At 43.9% G+C, this 21719-nt stretch overlaps 1 protein-coding gene and 1 pseudogene across 1 annotated transcript in view; both read left to right on the forward strand.

The window, feature by feature from the left end:
- Mov10l1 (Mov10 like RISC complex RNA helicase 1) overlaps positions 1–21719 on the forward strand; it is a 62382-nt gene that overhangs the window by 17651 nt on the left and 23012 nt on the right. Inside the window, exons 10-17 of the mRNA XM_021217102.1 lie at positions 6155–6269; positions 7501–7678; positions 7938–8008; positions 9837–9928; positions 13526–13584; positions 14053–14368; positions 17325–17337; positions 20136–20235. Coding sequence (XP_021072761.1) covers positions 6155–6269; positions 7501–7678; positions 7938–8008; positions 9837–9928; positions 13526–13584; positions 14053–14368; positions 17325–17337; positions 20136–20235 — 944 coding nt within the window. The remainder of the gene's footprint in view (positions 1–6154; positions 6270–7500; positions 7679–7937; positions 8009–9836; positions 9929–13525; positions 13585–14052; positions 14369–17324; positions 17338–20135; positions 20236–21719) is intronic.
- Positions 21202–21348, forward strand: LOC115062434 (annotated as a pseudogene).

Consider the following 21719-nt stretch of genomic DNA (forward strand, 5'->3'; position numbering starts at 1 on the left):
TTTCTCTGTTTATCCTTAGCTGTTCTGGAACTCACTCTGTAGACCAGGCTGGCCTCAAACTCAGAGATCTGCCTGCCTCTGCCTCCCTGAGTGCTGGGATTAAAGGCATGCACCACCACACCTGGATCTCTTTAATTTTTAAGTAAGTGTATAAAACAGTGGGTGTTTGTGATATTTCTAAACACAGATATAACTGTACCTTGGTGATGTCTGCCTGCTCACATCTGTCCTTACCCCTCCCTCCAGTAGTCTCTGTATTTGTATTTCCTTTTTCCTTCTCCCTCTCCTTCACACACAGTCTTTTTTCTGCCTTCTCATGGGGTGTGAGTTTAAAAGTCTTTATTCTACATATAAGAGAAAAATTTCCTTTCTTAGCCTGCCTGCCTTCCTTCCTTCCATCCTTTGTTTATGCCAGGCAGTGGTGGCTCACGTCTTTAATCCCACCACTCAGGAGGCAGAGGCAGGCAGATCTCTGAGTTCGATGCCAGCCTGGTCTACAGAGTGGCATCCGGGACAGCCAGGGCTACACAGAGAAACCCTGTCTCAGAAAAAAAAATTATTTATTTATTATATGTAAGTACACTATAGCTGTTTTCAGACACACCAAAAGAGGGCATCCGATCTCATTACAGATGGTTGGTGATTGCTGGGAATTGAACTCAGGACCTTTAGGAAGAGCAGTCAGTGCTCTTAACCACTGAGCCATCTCTCCCTTCCTGTGGGAAGGCGGCAGCCAAGATGGTGCCCTGGCTCACTGCGAAGCCCTGTGATTCCCTGCTTATTTACCAAAAAACCTGATTATGCACACCTGAATGATCACGCGCTGTGCACCTGAGTGATCATGCACTGCCTGCTTGGTGCACAGCGTCATACAGCATGATATTGAGTCACTGGCTCATGTACAGAGCATGCTGAATGCTGATTGGATGATGAGTGATGAGAGACGAGTGCAGAGGGTGGAGGGGGATAAATTGGGCAGTCCCCCATAATAAACGGAATGGAGCTGTTGTAGAGAAAAGAAGCTGCAGTGGGAAGCTGCGGAAGCAGAAGCTGCTCAAACCCCATCCGTGCCTCTACCTGTCGTCTTTTCCGCACCTCTGCTGGCCGGAGGCTGAGGTTAGCAACATCTGGTGGCCCGTACCAGGAACTCTGAAAAGAGCAGCTGAATTAAGAAGCAAGAGTTACGGGTGAGTTCAGTGGTAAAGAGTAGTAATCTAGCGCTAGGGGTATAGGGACAAGTTAAGCTCCCGGGGTTACGGGACAGAGTCAGAGTTCCTGGTATAGGGACGAAGTTAAAAGTGAAGAGAGCAGGAGGAGATTGCTTCAAATATGAAAGTAAGAGCGGTGTTGGTGCAGCTGTTAGTAATTAAATCTTGCCTGGAAGACAAAAGTGGAAAGTATGCTGCTGAGTTAGAAAAGTTTTCCTGTGGCCAGCCTGGGCATTTTAAAAGAGTTTGTCCCAATTGCCCGTGGCCAACCACTGCAGCTCCTGTGAGATGTCCAAAATTATGTCCACAGTGTCATAAAGGCTCATGCAGCAGAAGTAGAAAAAGGCAAACGAGAAGTCAGCAAAAAAGAAAAGAGGCTAAAGAACAAGAGAGTGAGGATGGAAGTTCAGATGAATCACCTGACAGTGGAGATGAAGTGACTAGCATGATATCTAAGTTGAGTTTCTGGTGAGGAAGGCCACCTGAACCCTTGGCACCTCCCTTGCCCTCACCTCCTCCCTATAATGGGGAAAGAAGAAGTAAAGGAAAGCGCAGCCACCATGCTTCGGTATGGCAAAATCTGCCTCGCAAAGTTTGTGCCTTCCCAGTGTGTCAAGATAGTAGGGTGGTTTGGGCCAATAATCATTATAGTCTTAGGTTGTACAGACATAGCCCCTATGGCTATGGTCAGAGGAGGAGTGATCAGTAATTGTTCGGCAGCTTGGAATACTTCAGAGCAGTTTGAGACATCGGTTAAAGTGATTTGTAGTAAAACGACTAATCATAGTTCTTTTGAATTAGAATGCTCCAATAGCACATGCCTTTTGTCTCAATGCTGGAATGATACTAGATTCCCCCTGGCGGTGGTGACCCTAATACCCACAGCCATACCCTGGCCTCTAAAGGTGCAGGAGGGTGAGTTGTCAGTGCTCCTAAGGAATAGGAGAGATTTTAGAATTACAGCCACCATCATTATAGCAGTGGTCACTTCAGCAGCGAAGGCTGCTGCTGCAGTGGCACTGTCCACCTCTGTGGGCACTGCTTCCACCTTGAATGAGCTTACATACAATACTGCTAATGTACTTGTTCAACAAGAAGGAATAAACTCTCAGCTGAAAACTGGAATCTTATTAGTAAATCAGAGAGTGGATTTGATCCAAGAGCAGATAGAAATTCTGGATCAATTAGTCTTTGTGTCATGTGTAACNCATATGTCAGGAATTTGTGTAACCTCTGTGCAGTATTAGAATTTTTCTCGTGCAGCTAATTTGTCCCGCCTATTTGGATCCATGCTATTAGGAAATTGGCGTCGTCATTTTGATAGAATGATGAAAGAATTACAGGCATCCATTGTTGCAGTGAATAACATCCGTGTGGAGATTGCCACCGCTCAGCAGTGGTTGAAGATGATCCAGGGGACCTTCAGCTTCCTCAAGGATTGGGGAGAGATGGCCTTCTGGGGATTTTTGCTGTGTGCTGTATGTGTTGGTATGCTGTGGTGGACGATACGCATGCGCAGACGGATGCAGGCTGATAAATGGTTGATTCAAGCTGTGGTGGCTATAGAGTCAGGTAATTCGCCCCATGTTTGTCTCCTAATAGTGGCTGAGGGCCATAAGCTGTGAAGTCACCAATGACGGGAATATTGAGGTGCCGTGAGCCAGATGCACACCCCTTTTTTGGCTGCAAGGTGATTCAATGATGGGATTATTGCGGGATGCCCCCCACATAGCCTAAGACAGAGCCCTTGCCCACCTAGGACCTGAAAAAGGCCTAGTTACTGGGTGCTGGATGCAGATGCAAGCCTTATGGCCTAAAACAGGTGCTTCACTGACCCTCTTTTTACAGCCATCCCCCAACATTTTAATTAAACAGAAAAGGGGAGATGTGGGAAGCAGCAGCCAAGACAGTGCCCTGGCTCACTGCCAAGCCCCATGATTCCCTGCTTGTTTACCAAAAACCTGATTATGCACACCTGAATGATCACAAACTGCGTACCTGAGTGATCAATAGCGTCATACAGCATGATATTGAGTCACTGGCCTATCAACGCGCACCCTGTCTGCGTGCATGGCTTGTGTACAGAGTGTGCTGAATGCTGCTTGGATGATGAAGAGTGATAAGAGACAAGTGCAGAGGGTGGAGGGGGATAAATTGGGCGATCCCCCATAATAATTGGAATGGAGCTGCTGTAGAGAGAATAAAGGAAGCTGCAGCAGGAAGCTATGGAAGCTGCTCAAACCCTGCCTTGGTTGTACGTGTTGTCTTTGCCCCACCTCTGTGGGACGGAGTGTGGGGTGCCTGACACCTTCCTTCCTTCTCCCCCCCCCTTCTTCCTTCTTAAGATGATGATCTCCAGTTTCAGCACATAACACAATTGTGTTCCTCTTTGTGGCTGACTAAAATTCTTATATGAATATACATGACATTACACATCAGCTGTTGCTGGATATCTGGACTTATTCCATTATTATAGCTGTCAAGGACAGTGAATCAGCATGGATGTGCAGGTGTCTCTGTGGTGTGCTGATGTGGGGTCCTGTAGACAGCACCCTGGGGACAGCTCCTATGGTAGTTGTGGTTTTAGTTTTGTGAGTAACGTCTGTACTCACCTTATTGGCGACACCACCTCACATCCCACAGTGGTGTGGCTTCCACATCCTCACTGGCATTCAGTATCCTCTGTTGTCACCAAGACAGAAGGAATCGCTGAGCAATATAATTTGTATTTTTATGTTCACTTAACCATTTGTATTTCTTTTGAGAACTGTCTGTTCAATTCATTTGCCTAAATATTGACTGGATGTTTTGGGATGTTTTTGGTTTTGTTGTTGTTGTTATTTTTATGACTGATGTTTGAGTTCATATAGATTCTAAGTTTGTTGTTTTTGAGACAGGGTTTCTCTGTGTAGCCCTGGCTGTCCTGGAACTCGTTCTGTAGACCAGGCTGGCCTAGAACTCAGAAGTCTGCCTGTCTCTGCTAAGTGCTGGTATTAAAGGCATTTGCCATCACCATCCAGCTAATTGTAGATTTTAGTTCCCTGTCAGCTGGTAAAGCTTTGCAGGCTGTTCCTTCACTCCAGTTATTTCTTCTACTGTAAGAAAAGCTTTCTAATTCTGTGCAGCTCTGCTTGTTGAGCTCTGCCCCATTGACTGAGTTGTAGCCACAGACCTTGTCGGTGCCTCTATCATGAAATGCAGATTCAGAGTGTGGGACTTAATTTAAGATCTTTGGTCCATTTTGAAATGATTTTTGTAGAGAATAGGAGGTAGGGATCTATTTAACGCTTATACATAGAGCTACTTGTGTGATTTGTTTTGGGGGCTGTCATTTCTCTGCTGCTGTTTTTACACCATTGTTGAAAATCAAATGATTGTAGCTGTATGAGTTATTTCTGGATTCTCCTTTTTATTCCATTGTTCTATGTGAGTAGAAGTCTGTTGTTTGTTTTTGATATTGAGACATGGTCTTACATGTGTAGTTCTGGCTAGCCAGGACCTCAGAGAGCTTCCTGTATGTAGGTGTGTTGATTGTCTTAGTCCCTGTCTCTCATTACTTTTTGCAGTTCTTCATTCACATCTACATGCCCCTGCCTTCCATGAGAACCCTCCAGCTGCAGAGGTGAAGACAGCCCTGAGCTTGAGTTAAGCAGCAGCACCCTTCAGTACTGTTGGATTAGTCCTGAGCTTGAGTTAGGCAGCAGCACCCTTCAGTACTGTTGGATTAGTCCTGCAGTTGACTTCAAAGTTGCTACCCAGAGACACACAGTCAGACTACCTGCTGAGTCCTGAGGGAAATGAACCCACTATACAGGAAGTGGCCATGAAGTCGAGAGGTTGGGCGTATGCCTCTGCTCCCTCAATGCCGAATGAACGGTGTCAGCTTGCAGGACCCTGTCCTGTCCTCATTCTCTCTCTCCACTTCTCCCCATTTTTTCTGCCATTTCTGGAGCTCTGTCCTTCGCCTTACTGGATGAAAAACTGCTGTGAATTTGAGTGCAGCTAGCTAGATGAAAGTAGAAGCTTGGGATAAACCTAGATTTCGCCAGAGAAACAGCCAAGAACCAGCAGGTTCCACCCAGGGTAGCTTTTACCAGGTGTGCTCTTGTCGGTGATGTGTCAGTATCTTTTCTAGTACCTCGCCTTCACTAAAAGCGCAGTAATAAAAGGTTATCGCCTTAGGAAGTTAAAACTGACTTATGGTCTAAGCAGGTTCCTGGGATTTCCCTATCTTGTTCCCCTATAGCTTGCATAGCCTCGCCTAGCTCTGTTGCAGAAATGAGAATACCAAGCCACAGCTTGTATGGAGACAGGATTCTGAACCCAGAGTGACCTAGTCTGATTCTCATGTCAGGTGTTTCCCTGAACAAGTGAACTCTAGCCTTTCAGAGTGTCTGAGGAGAAATGTCATATGAGCACCACAGAAACTGAAGTATTCTGGAATCTGAAAACGTCTAAATGTTGACATGACCTTAAGCTTCAGATTTTGTTTCATTTCAGAAAATCTATAACTGATAAAATCTATATAAGTATTGCAAAATGAAGAACAATAGGCTAGAAGTATAGCTCAGTTTTATCTCAAATCTGGGGGAAAAAACTAGAAAATCTGAAACATTTCTGGACCTATACATTAAAGATAAGACATCTAGATTAAGAATTACTTGGAGTTCAGTCAGTACTTGCTATGTAATCATGAGAAACTGAATTCAATCTCCAGAACCCATGTTAAAAAGCATGTCACAGTGATGTGCCATGTTGTAATCCCACCACTGGGGAGGTGGAGACAGATCCCTAGGCTAGAGAGACTGTTTGAAGAAAAACAAGGTTGATAGACCTGAGGAATAACACCCAAAGGTGTCCTCTGGCCTCTACGAGTATGTATGTGCAGCACACATGTGTGCACACACAAAGATACACACTTTGACCTAACTTTTTTATCTTTTAAGGAACTCGAGGCGACAACTTCCAAGTTTTCTTCCACAGTATCCAATACCAGACAGACTTAAGAAGTGTGTGGAGCAGAAAATTGACATCCTGACTTTCCAGCCGCTCCTTGCAGAGGTAGGAGAACATCTGAGGGGTGTGGGTGCTGCTCACCACTATGGTGCCACGCACAGCCCGGGTGAGTTCTTAGACGCAGATCTCCTGCAGGATTCTACCCCAGATTTACAGATTACCCTTCCAGATCATAGTCCATCACTGGAGGAAGTCAGGACAGGAACTCACGCAGGGTAGGGACCTGGAGGCACAAGCTGATGCAGAGGCCACGGAGGAGTGCTGCTTACTGGCTTGCTTCCCATGGCTTCCTCAGCCTGCTTTCCTCTAGAACACACCCTGAGCTTGGCCCTCCCCCATTGAGCACTAATTGAGGAAATACTTACATCTGGATCTCATGGAGGCATTTTCTTCTCTGATGACTCTTAACTTGTGTCAAGTTGGCACACAAAACCAGCCAGTATATCTGGGAAGGTGGCGCAGGAGTGAGGTATTTGCTATGCAACCATGAGGGCCTGAGTTCATTTCCTATCACTCAATTTTAAACACAGATGGGATGTGTCTAACCTGGCTGAAAATGGAGATGGGGATTCCAGGGCTCCCTAGCCAGTCAGTGTAGCCAAAATGGTGAGCTCTGGGTTCAGTGAGGGCCTGCCTCAAAAGGTAAGATGAAGGCCTGGAGAGGCCGCTGCAGCTAACAGCACCAGCCCCTAGTGCAGAGGACCTGCATTGGGCTCCCAGCACCCACATGGTGACTCACAACCTTCTGTGACACCAGGTATAGTGTCTCTAGTGCTCTCTTCTGCCCCTACCTCATAGCACTGCATGAATGTACTGTACTTGCTACACAAGCAAGCAAACATTTGTACACATCAAAACAATAAAATCTTAAAAACAGAAGGTAGACGGTAGAAGAATGAGGACGAAGACATTCTGACACCACTCTCTGGACTCTACATGTACCCAGCAGTCAAGTGTTCCTACATGTACACATGTGCATACATACACGCACACGCATGCGTGTGTGCGCGCGCACACACACACACACACACACACACACACACACGGGCCTGGACTATGGCAGTGAACAGAGAGGTTTGGTCAATGAAGAGCCAGAACCCTATGGTCCTCCACAAGCCTGAGGATGAGGTGTGCTGGTCAGGTGCATAGCCTCGGGTCCTGATCATCTTGTCTGGGATGAGCCATTTAAACGTCTGGACTCCATGGCTGCTTGTCCCCTAGCCACAGACCTGGGATGTGCTGTTCTGCCTTCACAGACTGGATGGTTCTTTTTCAGCTCTTGAACATGTCAAACTACAAGGAGAAGTTCTCTACCCTGCTGTGGCTAGAGGAGATCCATGCAGAAATCGAGCTAAAGGAGTACAACATGAGCAGAGTTGTCCTCAAGAGGAAGGGGGATCTGCTGGTTCTAGAGGTCCCAGGGCTCTCTGAGAGCCGGCCTTCCCTCTATGCAGGTATGCTCTCACTGTGGATTATAAAATCACAGTGAAGAACTGGCTGTATACTTGGATTATCCCATTTCTGTCCTTTGAAGCAACATTTACTTAAATGGGAATGATCCAGAGTATATACTATCCATGTTTCTCTGTTATATATTATCTTTAAGCAGCAAATACCAGAAATGTTATATTTTATTATACTTCATTAAGACTTGTTTCATAGTAAAATGGGAAATGGTTTTATGTTTGACACATGGTAATTTTTTTCACCTAGGTGACAAACTGATTTTAAAATCTCAAGAATACAATGGACATGTCATTGAATATATCGGCTATGTCATGGAGGTGAGAGAGTAATCCTCAAAGAGTGAAGTCAGACTGACCCATCTACCTCTGAGGAGGGACTCCAGTGGCTTTGTCTGCATTGTGGGACATTTAAAGACAGGGCAAATCTTTGAGTAATCTTTGCTGTGTAAAAGGAACTTCCTGTCTAAGAAAGTTTATAATTCTCATCTATATACAACTACTCGTAAGCCATGTTTGTATTTAATCAGCTTTGGGCACTGTGTACATGATGAGGAAGAGCTAGCAAGTGGGAGCCTCAGGAGGAGGGGCGGGCACTCTGAGTGAGTGTGGTGCTGAGGCTCTTCAGTGGACGCTGCGTGTTCCATAAACCAGATGCTCAGTCACTACACGCTCTACCTCAGCGTGGCTTCCCTTGGCTCTACCATCAGTTTTCTGTCTAGAACATGGTGTAGGGTACTCAGGATGGTGCAGAAGGCTGGATGCAGTAGGCCTGGATGGTTTAGTTGGTGAGAAGCCACATCTGAAACAAGTAGTTCTCACGCTGAGGTCAACTCTGACACCTTCCAACCAGCAGGGATGGGCCAGTGTAGTCTCTTGGCCCTGGAAAATTGTGCCCTACTAGGAGAGCCAATTTGTAGAGTTTGGGGAGAGAAGACTCATTTGAGCCCTAGCTGAGAGCTACCCACTAAACAGCTGCTTCCCCTCCCAGGATCTTCCTGCCAAGCATGCACTAGATGTCTTAATTGGGTTTCTGTTGTGATAAAATACCATGTCCAAAAGCACCGTAAGGAAGAAATGGTTTAATTGACTTAGAATTACAGTTTATCATCAGAGGAAACCAAAGTGTGAACCTTCAAGGCAGGGACCTGGAGGCAGGAAATGAGGCAGAAGCCATGGAGGAGCGCAGCTTATTGACCCGTGTCTCATGGCTTGCTCAGCCTGATCTCTTACTCCAAGCAGACGACCTGTTCTGGGTCGGCACCCTCTGCAATGGGCTTGGCCTTCCCAGATCAGTCGCTGACTTGACAGGTGTTTTCTCAGTTGAGGTTTCCTCTTCCAAATGACATCTTGTGACAGATGGACATAAAAGTAACTAGGGTTCTAGGGAGCAGAGCCCTTGCAGCCTTCCCAGTACCCCCTTGCCTTTACTCCGGAATGAGCTGTGCTTCTTTAAAGCTGTGTAAGTCTGAAGTTGCCTTGTGCCTGCTTAGGGGTGTCTTTCCATTTCTCATTTGCAGCTTTCTCAGAGAAAAGGTCCAGTCAGTCTATAGTGTCGTAGGCTGGCGAGGGCCACGGCCATCAGTCTAAGCAGCTTGGCTTCCGTGTGCTTAGTCACCTGAGGTTGTGGACTCCCTTTCAGTTTTTGTAATCTCTGGCTAACTCAGCAGCCTCTGCTGGGCAGCCTTCCTAGAGAAGGGCTGTGGCAGCATCTTCTGAGGATACCAGCACTCTGACCAGGGCCATGGGTAACCTCAGCTTTGGCTGCTACCTGCCTGAGGAGGATTGGGTTGGCTGCCCTGCTTCTCCTCCCACTGTCCTCAGAGGTTACCTTCTTGCTATGCAGGAGAAAGTATGAACTGCTAGTTTATGCAGGATCTACTTTATTTATTCCCAGTACTGCTCAAAAGGGAAGGCCTGGTGTGGCACGTGGATGACAAGTGTGTGGCAGGTTGTCAATGTATGTGTCACAGGAATGTTGCTGATGTGAATGGAGACATCTTCCTGTTTATATAGCCTAAGGATATGTAAAATACCAAACTTTGAAACAGTATTTTCATGTTGTATTGTCAAATACAGATGCAAGATTGTCCCAGGAAGGCCAGTCTACTGTGTAGAAGTTGAATCCCTCACTTATTTTTTTTTTTAGATTCATGAAGAAGATGTAACTCTTAAACTTAATCCAGGATTTGAACAAATGTATAATTTTGAACCTATGGATGTGGAGTTTACATACAATCGGTAAGGTTTTAGTGAGTTTCTCCCAGACAGTCTGTTCTGAGTAACTCAGTTGAAGTCTCCATGAGCAGGCAAGAGGTGGCATATTAGCCATGCTGTAATCTGTAGATGATCCATGTGTTAGGTCCCAATCCTCCAGAAAATGCACTGCCACTGCCTGTCTCCCAAAATGACAGTCTGACCAGCTCAGGCTAGATGCTGACAGGGAGAATGGAAGAATGGTGCAGCCTTCCTCGGGAACCAGCAAGAGCCACTCCCTTACCTCCCCTGGCAAATGGGACATCTGGCTCTTTATTGGCATATACCTGTGGTGCATATCAAAGCCACTGTGCTCTTCTTACCTGCAAGTCCCCACACTAGCCTCTGGGTTCTTCTGCGAGATCCCTGGCAGTCACCAGTGTGCTACTCTCTCTGTCCCTGAGAAAGAGCCATGTAGCAGTCTCGTTCATGATGAACCTCTTCCTACCCATGGAGAAGTCCAGCTTAGTGGGTTCAGTGCATCCTCACCACTGGTGCCAAAACCTGGGAGAACCGTGGGCCCCTTTCCAAAGGTCCAGTCCCTGCTAACTGAATCACTGTTTATGAGGACTTGTGAGTGTCGGCATTTATCTTGGGAAGGGTAAGGGAAATTGGTACTGTTAGGATATTGTCATCTAGTCCTTGAAAGCATGTAGCTCTCCATTTGTTTACATCTTTCTGGAGTTTCTTTTATCAATATGTACTTCTCAGTTATAGCTTTTGCATATTTGTGGCAGATTTGTTCCTTGTTTTGTTTTTGGTTTTGTTTTTTGAGACATGGTTTCTCTGTGTAGCTCTTGCTATCCTGGAACTCACTCTAGACCAGCCTGGCTTGAATTTGGAGATTGTACCCTGTCTCCTGAGTACTGAGATTAAAGCTATGTACCAGCATGCCTGGCTGGATATTTTTATTTCTTGAGTCAGGTTCTCACTATGTAGCCTTCTCTGGCCTGGAACTCAACGATGTAGTCCGGGCAGCCCTCAAACTCCCAGAGCTTCTCCTGTGTCTTCCTCCTGGGTGTTAGGGTTATAGCTGTGCACCACTACTCCTGGCCCTGTTTTTTGTTTGTTGGTGGTGGTTTTTTTTTTAGTTTAATACCATTGTAAACAGTATTAACTTTAATTTCCAATAGCTTGCTCTCAGTATGCCCTCTTAGCAAGGAATCCAAGATGTAAACTCAGCTTTGCCTATGAGATGAATGGTACTTAGTCATGCTGTGGCTCCTTTTTATGTTTGTTAGGTCTGGCTTGCTAAAATTTATTCATTTTTATACTTATAAGATATATTGGTCTAGAGAAAACCCCCTACATACACTGTATATTCTGGCAAACTTTATGTAGAATGAGCATCATTTCTTCCTGAGATATTTGGTAGAGTTCCCGCTGAAGCCTTCTAGATCTGGAGTTTTCTTTGTAGAACACTTAAGTTTTGTATTACGTTGTTCTAAAATAAAGGATCCTTTAGATTTAGTATTAGGTTCTTTTTATCTGCACACGTGTGTATGTGTACATGTGTGCACACATGCATGTAGCATGTATGTTACATGTGGGGGTGTGGCACAGTGCACATGGAGGTCAGAAAAGATGTTGTGGAGTCATTTTCTTCTTCAGTTTTTACTTGAGTTAGGGAGTTAAACTCAGATCGTTAGATGTGATGGCAAGTGGCTTTGCTCTGAGCCATCTTCCTGGCCTGGTTAGCTACCATTTGGTGCTAGAAATCTCATTTTGGTCCTCTGTAAGATCAGTTAGTGCTCTTACTCACTGAGCCGTCTTTCCAGTCCTAAGTTTGTGTTTTAGTGACCTTGTCTAAGACTCCAGTCCTGGCTTCACTGGTATGGTCTTCTCTGCTGTTCTTCTGTTCCATTGAGCTTTGCTCTGATCTTGTATTATTTCCTTTTTCGTATTTACTTCCAGCTCCATCTGCTTCTCCTTCTTCAGCTTTTCATGTTACAAGTGAAGAACATATGTTGAAGGCCTTCCTTCTTCTGCCTCACGTGTTCAGTGCTGCGTGGATATTGCCCTGAGTTACTTTGCTACTAGTTCAGTTGCTGGTCATTTAGTCCCCAGTGACATAATAAAGACTTTTCTAAAGATTGTGTGTGTGGGTGTGGGTGTGCAGGCAAATGTGTGCAAAGGACAGAGGATGGCAACCACATTTCCTGGAGGTGGAGGTACAGGTTATAACATGGACGCTAGAATATGATGTCTGGTCCTCTACAAGAGCAGAGAATACTCTATAAACACTTGAACAATGTCTCCAGCCCCAAGATTCTTTTTATGTTGTACTAAGATGCTGAAATAGACAGTTGACATCTTTGCAGTCATCCTCTTGAATACTAGTTCATACCTGGGAAGTTGGTTTTGGTGACCCTTTCTTTCTCATTTCTGCCTCCTGTTTATTCTCCTGTGCCCCCCAACCCACACGTGTATGATTCCTACTTAATTTTTTCTCACTTTCTAACTCTCTGTTAGAGTCAGTTTGGCCAAATCCTGGGGTTACTGTCCCACCACTTATCTCTCTTTCTATGGAGTTTATTGTTCTAAGCAATTATGTTGCAGAACAGAGAAAAGCAGGGCTTATTCAGGTTCAGTGGGTCTTACAGAGATACCAGAGCATGTACACAGTCGCGGAGGTGGATCCTAACAGTGGTCTCAGCATGCATCCTAACCCTGGAACAGCTGAGAATGGCCAGGTGCCTATCTATGTTGTATCCTACCCTATCTGAGTTTTCAAGAAATCTGTTACGTGTCTCTAAAATAGTCAGCTTCTGTGCTTTGCTGATTGGAGCTGCTGCTTTTGTGCTTTGGAGAGTTAGTAATCTCGTTTTACTGAAAAGTGGTTTTATTCTTTGTTATTTTTCCACTTTCAAATGAATGAAACCTTACAGCAAACCTATTTTTCTTTTTACACAGTACTATTAGTATCTCCCTTACTCTTCTAGAAAGGATGGCACCTGCTACCCTCATACCTGAGTTTACAAATTTCCTAATTACCTGGTGTGTTGTGTAGATACAGGTAGTTAAAGCTCCATTTGGTCCTTCACTTTCCCTTCACATAGGAGCAGAACATGCCTTTATGACCGTGTGAAGCCTATCCTTTGACATGGTCCTTTATTTACAAGCCTTTGTTAAGGTTGTGTTAGTGTGTGATTGCTGAAAGTTAGTCATCTTGTCTGATTTCTGTTGCTCTCACAGAGACTGCAAACTGGATAATTTATAGTGAAATTATCTCACTTATTCTCACAGTTCTGAAGGCTTTGCAGCTTTGGTGAGGGCCTTCCTGCTGAATTGTAACATGACAAGGGAACACTGAAGGGAGCACTAGAGCAGGGACCAGACAAGGGCAGGAGCTTAAATTTACTTTGTAACAAAGCTGTTCCCCCAGGCCTAATCATCTCTTAAAGGGCACATGTCCCAGAGCTACCACAGAGGTGGTTGATAGACCATACACCACCAGCACATACGCAGAATTTCATCTAAGTTTTGGAGTTTGGAAGGAGCATTCACATCATAACATTTATAATCAAGTTTTTGTAAATTCTAAACTTCAAAGTTCATTATTTTATGTTTTCTTTCTGGCAGGACCACAAGCAGACGGTGTCACTATGCACTTGAGCAGGTCATCCATTTGGGTGTAAAAGGTAGCATTCTGTGAGATTAGTAGTATTATATCCTCCTAGAGCACATGTATAGGGTTCGTGAAATTTGTTGTGCAAAATAGTTCCTTCAGTTCTTCAGTCATTTGTGAGAATTAAAATTATGTGACAGCACATGTGTTTACCTTCCTGTTGGACAATTTCTCCACCACTACCACCCCTTTTTTACTATTTCAGCTCTGTAAAGATAGCATACTTAAATAACTGAAAGTTAGTTCATTGCTCTCTGTATTATACTCCTGGTAATGTAGTTTATCCTTGTTACCACAGAGATAAGTTATGGCTAGTTACAAAGTCTATGCAATAATACTTAATATTAAAACTAGGAAAGGAGAAATCTCCACAGAACAGAATGGAATATGAACTATTTCAGAACCAGTTATAATATAAATATTTAGGTAGTGTTCATACTTTAAAATAATATCTGTTCTTTCCCTTTTTCTTGTTTCAAAGTATTATTTCCAGAAGAAATCATTTTACAGTCTCCTCAGGTGACAGGGAGTTGGAGCCTTGCACAAGACACCAAAAATGATGGGCAGTCCATCACCAGCGTCACCAGAAATGATGGACAGTCCATGACCAACATAACCAGAAATGGCAGCGAGTCCATCACCAACATCACCAGAAATGACAGACAGTCCATCACCAAGGTAACCAGAAATGACAGGCAGTCCATCACCAACATCACCAGAAATGATGGACAGTCCATCACCAAGGTAACCAGAAATGACAACCAGTCTATCACCAACATCACCAGAAATGATGGACAGTCTATCACCAACATCACCAGAAATGGACAGTCTATCACCAACATCACCAGAAATGATGGACAGTCCATTACCAAGGTAACCAGAAATGACAGCCAGTCCATCACCAACGTAGTGCTCTGATGACTTTAATACATTTAGAGAATATAACATGAACTTCTCACTTAATTTGACTATTAGGAGGAATGTTACTCACAAATAGTCTAAATTTCAGTTAAAATAAAACTAAGAGCTAGATGTGGTAGTTTACACCTTTAATCCCAGCACTCGGGAGGCAGAGGCAGGTGAATCTCTGTGAGTTTGAGGCCAGCCTGGTCTACAGAGTCAGTTCCAGTACAGCCAGGGCTACACAGAGAAACCCTGTCTTGAGAAAAAAATGGTGGGTGTGAGGCTGCTGGAGAGATGGTTCATGTGTTGAGTACTTGCTACTCTTCAAGAGTACCCAGATTTGACTCTCAGCACTTCCGTGACAGCTAACAGCTGCCTATAACTCCAGTTCCAAAGGATATGGCACCCTTGCTGTCCTTGAAATGCACTGTATACACATGGTACATAGACATACATGCATACAAATCCATATATATATATATATATATATATATATATATATATATATATATAATAAAAATAATAAAATAGCCATAAGCTGTATTTAGTTTAAATATGTATATAGTTATGTATAGGACCAGAATGCTATAATACATTTAAACAATGAAAAATTAAAATATGGTAAAGTATGGTCTTACTGAATTATATTAAAATAGTGTGATTTTAGTTGGTACACTTCTTTAATCCCAGCACTCAGGAGTCAGAAACAGGAGGCTCTTTGTGAGTTTCTATATAGATCAAGTCACCCAGGGCTAGTGAGTATGACCCTGTGTGAAAAACAATTTTTGCACTCTTGTATTCACTGGAGTAGGGGGATGCCGTCATGTGCTTGTGTCTTCACAGAAAATGTCTGGAAGGATGCACAGCCAGCAGAGTGTTAACATCTATAATCTGTCAGTGTCACAGAGACACTTGATTTTTTACTTCTCTAATGCAGTCATTCTGTGACTGGAAACTCAGTGCCTGTGTGTTGGAGGTTGTGCGCTGAGCTCTTAGTGAATACAACAGAGGTGGTTTTATTATTGTGTTCCTAGTGACACGAAGAATGATCCATGCCAGCTTGGAGTTTGCAAACTGCGATCATGTGCTACTGAAATGTGATTTCATGGGAATGTCTTCAGTGTATAATAATATACTACTACAAATTACATACAATGTTTAGAAACTTTTACTATTCTATAAGTATAGAATGCAAGAGTTAGGATTCTTGTTACTTGGAATCTCTAATTGATTTATTGTAAAGTGTTTTAGCATAAGCATTAGCTATACGTAATAATTGATTTCATTATGGCACTTTAATTTATATGCATAATAGATTTTGAGCACAGTCACACCTCATTGCTCACCCTGTCCTCTCCTACCCCTTTATCCTTTTCCCAATTAATCCCTTCTACTTCCATATCTTTTGTTAGGATTGCCTACAGGATCGTGATTGAGTCTACTCACAGTAGTGTGAGCATCTTACCAGTTGCTATACCACTGAAGAAAACATAATCTCCCCCTCCCCCTCCCCTCTCCCTCTCCGCCATTAACTGTGCACAAATCACCTGGGAGGTGGAGTCTGTCCAGCAAGTCCTATGCAGGTACCACAGCTGCTTTGAGCTGGGAAGCACAGTGTCTTCTCATGCCTAGAAATGGAATCCACATGGGGTTGCACTTTCCTCTGGCTCTTACATCCTTCCTGCCCCATATTCTGTGACACTGTCTGAGCCTAGGAAGTGATGACACAGCTGTCCCATGTATGACTGGACATTGCACAGTGCAAACATTTATTTATTCTCAGCACTCTGACCAGTTATGAGTGTCTGTAGTCATCACTGACTACTGTTAACAGAAAATGAACTCTGACAAAGCTGATGACAACACTTACTGCAAGCATTAAAGACAGTCACTTGGGCCGGGCATGGTGGTACATGCCTTTAATCCCAGCACTTGGGAGGCAGAGGCAGGCGGATTTCTGAGTTTGAGGCCAGCCTGGTCTACAAAGTGAGTTCCAGGACAGCCAGGACTACACAGAGAAACCCTGTCTCAAAAAAAAAAAAAACCTAAAAAAAAAAAAGACAGTCACTTGGAAGCAAAGGCAAAGGGAGATATGGCTCTGTGGGTAAAACACCTGCTGTTCAACAGTGAGGACTTGAGTTCAAATCTTAGACAGTGGTGCACTGTCCTCCAGCACTCCTACACAGTGAGAGGTAGTATCAGGAGACTCCCTGGACACTTGGAGGCCAGCTAGCCTATAGTCCACAGCAGTGAACAATAAAGCAGCCCGGTCTCAAGGTATAACATGAGGAATGACACCCAAGACTGTTCTCAGACCTACATATTGTCAACAATGGCATATGCACATTGGCATTCATGCAAACATGTACACATTCATATATACACTACACACACTCACACACACACACACACACAGAGTGAGTGAGTTGACAGACAGAAAAAGACAGAGCGAGAACAAGTTACAGGATGCCCACTCAGTCATAGAAACACTATAAATGAAAATTTTAAAATGTTATCCATTAAGAAATCATCAGCTGTGTATTTCTAGACTTTTATTTTGATCTGAAAATAGAAGTCTTCATTGAGCACAGATAACTTTGATCCATAAGCCTCTGAGTCCTTCATCACTCTGCTCCAGCTTCATTCTATTCCCTGATTCTTAAGGAAGGTGATAGGAGGAGATAGATGGCAGAGCAGGCAAGGAGAAGCTCCTGCTCCTTAGGTGAGGGTTTCCTGACTGGCTGAAGTGCTGTGCTCTTAAGTACACAATACTATTTCTAGCCAAGTTTCAAGTAAATCCTAGCATTCCATTGGTCAGTCAACCAAGATGGGCCTATAGGGGCTGGAAAGACCACTCAAAAGAGTTAAGAGCATCTTCCCAAAGACGCAGGTTTGACTCCCAACATCCACATGGCAGATCACAACTGTCTGTAGTTTCAGTTGCAGCAAAGCAGACTCCCTCTTCAGGCCTCCACATGCACTATACACTCTGTGGTACACAGGCATACATGGAGGTAAAATGTTTATATAAAAATAAATATTTTTTAAAGATGAAAGTATATGAAATTTTTTTAAAAAACAGAAAAGGATTAGAAATATAATTCCAGTGGAAGATAGACCTAGCATGCTGGAGGCCTGGAGTTCAGGCCCCAGCACCCTCTCCAAAACCTCCTACAAAATATATAAAGCAGCAGTTTGAGACACTGGGTATCAGCTATACTAAGACTTACTCTTGAGCAACAGAAAGCAGGTGAGGTGGGCAGTGCTGTGTTAACGTAGCACTTAGCAGAAAACAACCCAGGAGAGACACTTGAGCTGAGGAGAGCAGGCAACAGCAGACTCCCAGCACTGCCGGAGTTCTCTGGAGTTTCCACTCTCCTCCGTCTGTAAGCTTGTGAAAAAATGGCCACAGCTGGAAGGTAACAACTTCCCAGTGTTGACACAGTAGTGCAACCAGAGAAGCCTAGCCATGGTCCCTGGACTGTGCCCATAGACTGACAGGCGGGTGGGCAGGCTGGCGGGCAAGAGCAAGCCTTAAAAGTTCCAGGCTGTTGATTTGTATCGGGTCATTGTCACACAGTGAGTGTGAGGCTGGACTGGCCTGACAGCCTGTCTTGAAAAACAAAGCAATCATCCTGCTTCGGCCTCCTGGGTATCAAAATTATAGGCTTGTGCCACTGTGTCTGGCTGGCTGGCTGGGCTTCAAGTATTGAAGTCAAGGAAATAAAAATCAGAGGTTGGTTACTCCCAGAAAGTAAAAAGTGGCACATGAAAAGACAAGTGACCACATGGGTAGCCATGAATATAGAACAACACTATGTGTGTTTATATGTTTGTTTTCATACTCTTCTTAATCACTGTGTGTGTCTGAATGTTTGGCTCGCAGTTTATAAATTTAATCATTACTTAATGTTAGAAACACTAAGTTTTCTTTCTGAAATGAGTGACACACACAGACTCAGAACAGCTTTCAATGGTCTCAGGTGCTTGTTATTTGCATCTCAGAAAAGGAGGAACAGAGAGAAAGTGTACAGGAGCTTACTGAGGCCATGTGTGGTGTGCATACCTGTAACCTTAGCCCAGGTTACACAGCAAGATCATAAAAATCCCATGGTGTCTTGAAAAGATGGATAAAATGCTAAACCATAAGTGGGGTTGGGGGCAGGATACAAATACAAATATCAAGAATGGTAAATGTGACTCTTGAGTCCATAGCATTGTCCAGAGGGCGAGGGCATACTGTTGTGATAATTGATTTTACATGTTACCTTAGCTGGGCCAAAGAGTGCCCAGAAGCTCTGTGAACCTTATTCTGGGTGTGTCTCGTCTGTGGATAAGACTGCCATTTGTAAGTTGAGAATGCAGACTGCCCTCCCTGGTGGGCAAATGGTAGCCAGTCAGATGAAGCCTGACTAGGATAAGCAGGCTAACAGACCCTCCAACTTCCCAGCCCCCTTCAGTAGTAAAGGGGTTCTCTTCCTGCTGATGTCTGCTGCATTCTCCTGCCATCAGACTCAAACTGGAGCATGGCTGGTCTTGAGTCTTGCTTGAGACAAGCAGTCATTTTACTGAAACTCACATCTGTAGCAAGCCTCCTGGTCCCCATTCCTTAGCCTTAGGCTAGAGCATCATCCTGTCTGTCCGTCCGTCTGCCTGCCCGTCCGCCCTCCCTCCTGGTCTTTAGTTTGCTGACTCAGGTTTTAGGACTCCTTTGAGATAATTCTAACACAATTGTCTCTCTGCAGCCCATTTAGTAGTAGTTATTGTTTGGTTTTATTGTTTTGTCAACATGCCTAGCTTTTGACGTGAGTTTTAGGAATTGAACTCAGTTTTCCATGCGTACATGGGAAGTATTTTGCCAACTGAACTATCTCCCCATCACACATCTGTAAATCTGTGTTTTCAAAGCAATTTTGACATTCCAACTAATTTTATTATTTTCAGATATTTACCTGAGTCGTCCTAATGTATAAATTAAAAAATCTAATTAAAGGTTTCATACACACATAAAATACATATGCATATGTAAAAGGCCACAGATACCTATGAGAAAGAATACTTACCCATCCTTAAAGTAAAGTGCACTACTAGCCTGTGGTCAGACAAATACAGTTACAGGGCCAAGCAAGTGGACCAAAGCCACACCATTTGTCCAATCACCAATATGATAGGAATGGGGAGAAACACTAGGAAAGCCAGTGCTTATATAGGCATTGGATATGATTGACAGGCAGTGCTGGTTCTCCGTGTTCTCAGGAAGGCGTGAAGATGCTGCGTAGCAGAGGTCTCATTGCCGTTGGGAGAGGGCTTCCCAAGGTTGTCTACCAGAGCTAAGCTCTAGACTGTGTTGTCAGCCTTCCCTGCTTAGGCCAGCCTTGGAAGAGGTGGGATGTATATTAATCAAATAAAACTTATCCTCTTTGTTTCAATTTTGTCATGACAAAACTCATCTTTTTATTTCAAAGAGCTGAGAGAGAAACAAAAACTTTTGGGCAGGTTTTTATTGACTGTCTCGAGTTTATGTTTCAAGGGGTAGACCTGACCTGTTCAAAGAATTGTTAAATATGACAGCAGAACGTTGTTGGTAGGTGTGCATGCTACTCTTTAAGCTTTTGGACACAAAGCTGATGCTGTAACTGCTTTGTTCACGATCATTTCCAGAACAAGAAAACAGTGAAGGACCAAACTAAACACAAAACAAAGGAAAGGCACGAGGGTACCACGGACCAGCCAGAGAAGGCTTCCTCCACTGCAGAGACAAGTGAGTTGGGTACTTGTGTATAATGGACTCAGACAAGAAGAGTGGTGAAACCTGTATTTAACAGGAGATGCCTTGAGAAGTCCACTGTAGATGGTGAGACAGTGGTGACAGGCACACTGTCCACAGGGAGGGATGGGGACTCATCTACTTGGTCCCGAGGGACACTTAGGATTGTGTATTCTTGTTATGTATGCTCTTACATTGTTGTATACTTTGTATATTTTAGTCATAGTCTTGCAAAGATTGGTCTTAAATTCATGGACTCAAGTGATGCCTCACGAAGCCTCAGTAGCAAGAACAGAGGTCATCACACCTGACGGGCATCAACACCTTTAACTGACAAACACAAATGTCAAGTAAACATTTTAAAAGGTGTTCAATGTCCTTAGCCATCAGAGAAATACAGATTAAAAACTATTCAAAATTCTACCTCACCCCAGTCAGAGAGGCTAACATCAAGAAGGAAGGCAAACAATGCTGATGGAGAACCCATATTTACTGCTAGTAATCTATCCCCAAAGTTTCAAAAATAAAAACTAAAAGTAGGGCTGGAGAGATGGCTCAGTTATCCAGAGGATCCAGGTTCAGTTCCTAGTACCCACATAGTAGCTCACAACCATCTACAACTTTACTTCCAGTGGATCTGATACCTTCTTCTGGCCTCTGTAGGCACTGCATGCATGCATGTAGTACATAGACATACTTGCAGGCAAACACTCATACATGTAAAATAGATCCTTTTAAAAAAAAAACTAAGAACTAAGAATAGAGGAAATACTATATTGTCCAGCTATACTACTGGATCTAAAAAATCTACATCAATATACAAGAAATGCTTGCAGATCCATACTTACTGTTAAACTAAACATAGTTGCTCAAAGGTGGAACCAGCCCAGATGTCCATCAACAGATGAATGGATAAAGTGTAATACATATACACAATGGAATTTTATTAAGCCAAAGAAAATAATTAACTGGCAGGTAAGATGGTTTTCCCAGGGCGAGGCTTATCCATTGCACTCCAGATGTGCTGACCCCTGCAATTTCCCCAAATGTGGGAAACTCGACTGCATAACTTGTGGTAGTGGAGGACTGCGTTCACGCTCTCCCCTTTAAAAAAAGAAAAAAAAAAGGAAAATGAAATTGTGGCCCTTTTCAGGAAAATTACAGAATGAAAATTATTAACAGTTTCCTAAGCTTGGGAAGACAAGTGCCAAGTGGTCTTCTCTCACATACAGATCTTAAACATTAGACGTGTGTGTGTGTGGGGGGGGATGTACAGCATAAAGATAGAAAGGTGCTTACTATGAGAAGGGATGAGGGGGCGTTGGGAGAAAGGAAAGCTGGTTAGAGAAAACCTGTGACATGAAAGCAGAATGTGGGGGAGGGGGCAAGGGGCAAGGGAAGGAAGGAGAAGAAGGGGAGCAGCAGAAGTGTAGGGGGTAGGGACTGGGCTAGGGAAAGTGAGCTGAGACCAAGTGCAC

Source organism: Mus pahari, chromosome 17 (assembly GCF_900095145.1).
Source record: "Mus pahari chromosome 17, PAHARI_EIJ_v1.1, whole genome shotgun sequence".
Classification (NCBI taxonomy): Eukaryota; Metazoa; Chordata; class Mammalia; order Rodentia; family Muridae; genus Mus; species Mus pahari.